The sequence below is a fragment of the Cariama cristata genome, unplaced genomic scaffold, assembly GCF_000690535.1.
Source record: "Cariama cristata isolate BGI_N322 unplaced genomic scaffold, ASM69053v1 scaffold37985, whole genome shotgun sequence".
NCBI lineage: Eukaryota > Metazoa > Chordata > Aves > Cariamiformes > Cariamidae > Cariama > Cariama cristata.
Window position 1 is genome coordinate 1 of NW_009617578.1, and position 8,055 is coordinate 8,055.

An 8,055-nucleotide genomic window follows, 5' to 3' on the forward strand; every position below is an offset into this window, starting at 1 on the left:
TCCTTCCTCCCTCCTTCCTTCCTCCCTCCTTCCTTCCTCCATTTTATTTGACATATATTTCGATGTTTTATGGGTTCTTTCCCTGCGGTGGGAGAGGAGGCTCCGTAAGGAAGGCCCCTGTCCCGGGTCGGTCCTGACGTGCAGGTGCTCCTGGGCCTCTCTCAGGAGAGCTGCGGGGCTTTAACGTGTGCCTGCCGGCAGCCTCTTCTTCCTCAGGTGGGGACAAAGGCAGGTGTAGGTGATGGCTGTGCGCAGAAAACTACGATTTTGACGTACTTTACTCCTGTTGCGTTGGCCATACCAGTGCAGCCAAGAGAATGAGCTGAAGGCTTCCGCCAGCGCTGGGAGCATTTCTCTGGCTGCAAGATAAAATTATCTTCTGGGTTACACCTCTGTACGGATAATGAGCTTTATTGTTGTCGCTTGGGTCAGAATTTGTCCTGCTTAGTCTTAAAGAAGTCTAATACAAGATTAGAAGTTGAGATATCTCTTCCACATTTTTTTTACTCCTTGGAAAAGCAAATTTAATATGCAGTTTTCTGAAAGAACTGTAAAGTCAAAATATTCGGCTGCACTGTCCATAGGAAACTTCTTTTTAGAATAGTTAATGCATCTAACAGTCTGTCTATGATGAAAATTAATTTCCAGCCTGATGAATCCCTTGACCCTCAAACTTCAACTGTATCACTATTTAGTCTTTGTGAAGGTGGACATCTGGTCTTTAGAACTTGATATTTATGGCATTTATCCAAGTTGCTAACATCATTGTTGTGAGTTTCCTGGACAAGTGACAAGACTTCTAAGATACATTTAACTGCCTTCATGTTCTGAAGTGAAGAAGGTATTTGGGCTGCCTTAAATCAAATAAACACTTGATTTTATTTTTCATTCTCATTAAAACCAGTGTAAAAGCTATGCCAAGACTCATGTATAGGATTTCCTTTGGTCAGGCACATTGGCTATGTTTGAAATGGAATAACGAATGTAGGTTTTCTTACTGTCAATGGGTATCGTTGTGCATTCAGACTGCATCTAAACTTTGATCTTGGTAAATGTCTCCAGGAGGATATATATTGTTTATCATAAATATGTTTGTATTTATGCTCAAACTGTTTCTGTGGTTTACTTTTTTTTTTTAATTAAAAGACTACTCACTGCAGAAGATAATTGTTTGACCTTCAAGCTTGTAGTTACTTATATTTTTCTCCTGCTTCTCCCTCAAATAATATTTTTCTTTTTCTTCTCACAGCAATCGGAAGACTTTGTGAAAAATGTAAGTATAGCTTCTACATACAGTTGCTTGAGAACATGGTGTTGCGGTTAGAGCATACGGTTTGGATTTGAGGATTGGATTCTATTTTTGCTTTAACCACGAACTTGATGTCACTCTTTGAACTGGAAACAGTTACTTGTATATTGCAAGTGTAAATCAATGAATACTTACAAAGTTACCTGCTCAAATAGATTGTCACATAAATGCAGGCTGTTCTAGAATATATGCTGCCAGCATCTTCAGTAGCTCAGGCCACAGTCAGGTCTTGATTAGGCCCTTGTAATCTGTAATACAAAATGATCAGCCCGATGATTTCAAAGCAGGAAAAAAAAAAATGCATTTGGGGAATCTGACTTCATCACACCTTGAGAAAGGTTCGCTTCAGCATCTAGGAGAGTAAGAAACGGGGCGGAGAACATCTGGAGTTAGAGCAGAAAAAAACCCCACAGCATCAAATGCCAGTTCTCAGTTGTAGAAGGGAAGAAAGAGTATGATCTGTCATTAGATCCTTATAGGGGAACAGAACAAATAAGATGACTAGTTCGTGACTCAAAAGTAGTATGAAAATAAGGAAAGTGGGAAGAAGCGCAGTCTGAAGCAACAAGCTTGTTTTCGAGAGCAGTCGGCAGTGAAACAGATTCCCTTTGGTAGTAGTTGAGGGCTGTTGTGCTGGAGATTTAAGAGCAGGTTAGATGAGCTGTTTGTGGGAGTCGAGATTAGATGCCTTGGGAACTGGTAATAGGATATGAAGCCTTTCATCCCTAGGTCAGTGATTGGGATAAGGTCCAGCACAGCAGAGCCTGTCAATGGCATCTGATGGCTGCTTGCCTGTATGATATGAGTACTCGAATTTCACTCAGTTCCTTGTGAGAAAGCGAGAGCAACTTTTGTGAAATGGCAGTTTATGCCAGTTTGCCCTTTCTTTGGCCTTCTCACAGATGAAGGATTAAAGGGACCACGAGTACAATCTCTTATCTCATCTCTTTGAGGATAGTAACTCCAGACTTTTGTTGATGTGGCACTGTGGGAGAAGCTTACACTGCTGCTTCTCGTAGGTAAGGACACTAGTCCTGTCAGTCCAGCATTTTTTTTCACAAGTGAAAAATTCAGGAAAAGTTCTAGAGTAAAAGTAATGGCATGATCCAAGCAGGTGCTGGCTAATCACAGAAGTGACTTTGGGTTTCTTCTCTGATTGTGAATGCATGAATAAATAAACAAACTCAAATATTGCAGGCTGCTGGCCCTTGTTCCTCTCAAGCCTGTGTGCAAATACAAAGTTGCACCTCTGCCTGCAAGATAAATTTCTGCAGTTCAGTTGTATTGTCTTTGAGTGTACAGGCAAGTTCTTTGACTAGGAAGCTTTTCCTCTTTGATGCAGGGGTGGAGGAAAGGACATTCTGTAACCAAAGGCTCTGCTGTACTTGCAGGTGATGGCAAATGCGTGATCTGCGACTCCTATGTGCGGCCCTGCACTCTCGTGCGTATATGCGATGAGTGTAACTACGGCTCGTACCAAGGGCGCTGTGTGATCTGCGGGGGTCCAGGAGTGTCTGATGCCTACTACTGCAAGGAGTGTACCATCCAGGAAAAAGATGTATGTTGTCATCCAGTCCCCTCTTGAATTGGTTATGTCTTTATTTAGTAGCCGTGCTTACCTTTACGGGGCTTGAAGGTACTGAAATACGTATTGGGACGTGGGACGCTACCAATATTGGCACTGGTTTTCATTACCTCGCACCTTTCTTCCCCTGTTGGTAGTGCTCCGTGTTTGCAAAGCATTTTGAGATACTGTAGCATTTTGAGGTACTCTAACTCTCTTCATCCTGAAGGATCTTTGGCTGCTTTGCACTGCACTCTCACGGTTCGCTTCCTCCACACGTTGCTTGTTAAGTTGTTCTCTTGCTAGATCTCTCAGCCTAGGTTTTATCAGGGTTAGAGATATTGCAGACACTGCAAAGGCAGTGGTGGGAGCAGCTCCTCACTAGAAGTCCGTACGCTGACCGAGGGCACGTACGGTACTGTGAGGCCTACGGAATCACCGCCTGTGTTCTCCTTTGGATAACAACATAAAGTTAGACCTTAGTGTCCAGTGTCTGCACCACTAATTGTGTTTTACAAGTTTAAAGCTTCTTGTATCATTTCAGTAGGATATGATTTTTTTTTTTTAAATTCTTTTCTGGAATCGCCTATATTGTAGACCTCTCTTTTTGGTGTAATGATCCCTTATTTCTATAGTCCGTGCTATAATCTTTTTATAATCTTCTTGTGCTGAAAGATAGCCACTGCGCAAGTGAAATGCGGCAGCTCTACGGTATTTGTTAATATCCAACACAATGAGTGCAGGACATGAAGAACGGCAAATGAAGCAGTAGAAAGACCTTAGGGAAGAGCAAGAACATGATGCTTACAGCTGCAATATCCCCAGAATACAGACCTGATAGCTGTGAGAGTGTCTGTTAAAGGTTGCTTGGGTTTTGGTGCTTTGCAAATGCCGTTTCCAGCACTCCCTAAAGACAGTGGAGAACACGCTGAGAGAATGGTTCAGACTGATTTACAGGAATATTGTCAGCTAGGTGAGTTGCTGGTTCAATTCTCCGCAGTGCCTATGTTTTCTCTAGAGGCCTGCAGCTAAATTCAGGACAGGGGCAGGTCCTCATTTGAATTTAGTCATTAGATCTGACAGGATCATAATCTTTCTTAGGATCTAAATATGGATATAAATGCTGTGATGGTGGTGCTGCCTCCTACTTTAGAAATGCTGTGAGAAACAGTAGTTTTGTTCACTTGCCTTTGAAACCAAGATACCTGGCTTGATAAGCCATGAATAAAATAGGCTTAGTTTTATTTTTACCAATTCATATTGATTCCCAACAGGTATTTTTCATAACCTAAGCTGACCTGTAGCTTATGTCTTGTTCAGGTGTGAAATAGCCAGCTGCTCTGCAAGGGGGGATTGTAGAAAACGTAGAGCTGGAGTAGCAGGAGGATGACAAGTCAGAACTGAGGTATTTTGACAGCGGGGTGAAGGCTGCTGTAGGTGAAGACAGTTGGTCTGTACCAGCAACCTCAAATGTTAGGGATTATTGCAGATGTGGAGCTGCAGATCTGAAACAGCCCATTTGACATGGTTGACTTGCAGGATTGGAAGCTGCTGGCACAGGTGTCGAGTGCCCGGAAAGAGAAAAGTGAAGTGTGCTGCCTGCTGCAATTATGGTAGCTGGCGCTGATGTGAATAAGAAAAGCAGACGGACAGAGCTCTACACCTGAAGCTCCAAGGTTTCAGTCACAGCACTTCCATCATCTGCAGAGAAAGGCTGGAAAAGAAAGAGAACAAACACTTGGAGAGGAGGCAGGAGATGGAATGCTGTTGGGCACAAGGCAAAGGGCCTGGTTACTCTTGGTTCATTTGTTCTGATGGAGGGAGGAATGAGTTACTGTTTCACCTCCACTTCGATCTGTGGGTAAGGGCCAAAATCCAGCCTTGTCACCCAGGACAGCTGTGAGTTGCGAAAAAGAATCTTTTCTTGGGGAGAGGAGCGTGCTCATGTGCTGCCTCCTTAGGAGGAGGTGGCAAAATGAACAGAGCCCTGCAATAATGCTGTCAAGATTGTCACAGACGCCCTGGATCGTGGGAGGCAAGGCTTGGAAGAGTCCTACTATTGAGGTTCAAAATCAAATAAGGAGGCAGTAGCTAGAAATGGGTTGTGGCAGGTGTATGGCGGAGGAACGATTTCTTTCCCCCTCCTCTCCTGTTATTTCTACCATGCAGACCCTCCCCACCGTGTTCCATCTCCCACACAGGAGCAGGTATCGGTGGGGCAGCTTGGGTGCAGTTTCTGCAGCAGCTGACATCTGCCCAGAGGCTTTCTAAATCAAATGGCACTTGGGCTTACACAACAGCCAAGGACACGTGTTCCGCTGCCTGCTGGGCCCCTCACAGCTGCTGTTGCCAGCCACAACATTTTGCCCTCAAGAGTTATGCAGATGCTGGGCTCAGGTGGCCCACAGACAAATGTTCCCTGGTACACCAAGAGGTGCATCTCTTTTTTGTCTTTGCAGCCACACCTCTGAGGTGGGTCTCCCTCGCTCCCCTTCTTGCTTTTCATGTGGCTTTTTTCTCACCATCTACTGGAATTCAGGTACAAGAACTTATCCGTGTAGCTGCTCTGAATAGCTGTCCTCTCCCAAGATGACCGTACAGCCTCTGCAGTAGTCAATCCAGGATGCAGGAAATCTGAGATTCAGTTCTGCTGTCACAGCTGAGAGGGGTCTCTGAACACGAGAATGGCTTGGGTGACATCTAAAGCAACAAGATTCTTTTTGGCTAAGGAAGGGGGAAGATTATTCCTCTGGGCCCTATAAATCCTGCGTATCCTAATTTAGAAAGAATCCAGTCTTGAGGCACTGAGCATCCTTTTCATTAAACTGCTGATGTTACACGAGCTGTTTTCCATCTTCACCCTGAGGAAGAGAATGTCCTACAGTAAGGTTAAAAAGGTGTCCATCCTCTTCTCTGTTCCACTCTCTTGCTGGTAGTAACCAGAACTGCAGAGCAGTTTGTCTGCAGAGGTGTTTGAAATGTGTGTTGAGGACGGGGTGAGGAGCATGGGAACTGAGAACCTACTAGAACTATGTACGTGATGATGTTGTTCTGTTTGCCCATCTCCTAACTTACATCCTCTTTTCTTCTCACAGAGAGATGGTTGCCCTAAGATCGTCAACCTGGGCAGTTCCAAGACAGATCTCTTCTACGAAAGGAAAAAGTATGGCTTCAAGAAGAGGTGATCCTATCCGTACGTGACTATGCCTCCTGTCGGGTTGGCAAGAGGGTCTTGGAACATCTCTGGACTTTACTATTATTGAAAACCAGTTGATTTTTTTTTTTTTTCCCTAAAGCAGTACAAATTCAGTAGTATACTTGGGGTTGGAGAAGTAACAGACTGAGTGGGGACTGAAACCTGATCAGAACTATCAGAAAGAGCAAGTGAGGAGTACTGTCTCTTCCCTGTTCAGAACCTCTGCTAGTAGCTGCCCCAGCTCGCTATAAAAATCCTGGTGGGCAAGTATCTACATATGGAGGAAACCAGCTCAGTAAAAAGCAAGTGCTATTTCTGGTGTGGGGAGACACCTCGCAGTTGTTCTTACCAGGCCTCCTCTCAATTGTTTGAAAATCGCCCCACACACCAGTACTGAAGAACAGAGCACCAGTCCCATGGGTCGGCTCCCCCCACTCCCTTCCTCCGCTGTATTTCCATGCTGCCCTGTTTTGTAAGGAACCTGCTCATGGCTGGTGCCTTCCTAGGGAGAGCACAGCTGTTCCATGTTTTCTTTGACAGATTAATCCAAGGCCCTTTCTTGTAACCGTTTCTGTAGGATGCATACCAATAAAGCGTCTTCTTTCTTTGGTGTTTTTTGTATATAACAAGGATTTCTCTCTGGTCCATTCTGTGCCTAGCCTCTCTGGAGCTTTCTGGGGAGGCACAGGATTAGCCCAGCTAGAACTGCACAATGGGTTATCTGGTTTCTGACAGTGTCTGCTTATGGCCGTGTGACCTTGCTGCAAGGAGCTTCGGGGAACGGCTATCGCTTTTGTCTGCCTGTGATCCCAGCCACTGATCATTTTGTCCTGTAGCGTGAGGATCGCTGAGCTTGTAACCCTTATCCTAGCTAATACGGCTGTGGATGTTGTTTCACCGTGCAAACATCCAAGCCCTTTCTAAAACCTACTAAGCTATTTGACTCGCTATCCTGTTCTTGTGAATAAGTTAAAGCCTTCCCTGCTGTAACTGGAAACCAACTATTGTGTTCTAGGCTATTAGCCGTATGCGTGCTGAAAACCAGAGGCCGCTTGTTTGTCAAATACCAGTACAGGCTAAAAGCGGTCTGTCGGCTCAGCAGGGATCTGGGAACGGGCACCTTTATGCAGAGGCGGAACCGAGTTCCCTACTAGCGCGTGCGCTCCTCAGATGGTTAAATTAGGGTCCTAGCTCAGCGTGCCCTGTAGTCCTTAAAGTCTTCGTAGTCTGAGCAGAGCACGTGCTACAGTAACAGGATTCTCTTTGCGCAATCTTGGGGTGCAGAGCGTGTTTTGTGCCCCTTCCAGGATTTTAGTTGTTCCCTTGAGGCTAGTACTGATTCCTCTAACTCCTCTTTGGCTTAAATGCCTCTTCTACCTGCTCCAGCCATTTAGGTGTTTCGGATAAGACTGAAAACAAGCAGACAAGTTGTGATCATCCTCCCCTTAAAAGTCATTTCTTCCTGCTGCAGCTGGCTCTAGCTATGACCAGTCCTACAGCTATCTCAGCTGCTCCTCCCTCTCCTCCCCCCAGCTATTAATGCCGTCAGGTTTCTCTTGCAAGGTTTTTGCAGTCCCAGGAGTATCTGGTATGTCTTCTTCCCTGCACCGTGGTTGCCTTACCCAACTTCTCGTTAATTTTTACTAACGTGGATGCCATTTGCCAAGAAGTTCAGAGCAAACTGGTTCTTTGGTTCCAGCAAACCCACTCTCTGAAAGAATTCTACCTGAATAAGCAGCTGTGTCTTGTTCCTGACTGGGAAGCCCATGTCAGAGCCATTATCAGCCGTGTTAAATTCTGTATTTCTTTAAAAGGAGGGCATGACATGCAGATTTTTTTTTGTACTTGGAACTTTATCACTTCAAGCAGAATTTATCGCTTGCTCTCAGTCAGGCTGCCCAAATTATCGCGCTAGGAATGCAGAAGGTTTGTACGTATGTTTTCTTTCCCGGAAGTTTCTAAGATAACAAAAGTTGTTCGGTGAAG

The 8,055-nt window shown here is 44.9% G+C and overlaps 1 protein-coding gene across 1 annotated transcript; it reads left to right on the top strand.

Annotated features, from left to right (window-relative positions):
• Nucleotides 1-1,249: 1,249 nt before the first annotated feature.
• Nucleotides 1,250-6,175, top strand: PHF5A (PHD finger protein 5A; the record flags this gene model as incomplete). Its single annotated transcript, XM_009700576.1, has 3 exons — nucleotides 1,250-1,273; nucleotides 2,701-2,867; nucleotides 5,969-6,175. Coding segments are annotated over 3 exons (281 nt in total), but the record flags the coding sequence as incomplete, so codon positions are not given.
• Between the last annotated feature and the right edge of the window lie 1,880 nt (nucleotides 6,176-8,055).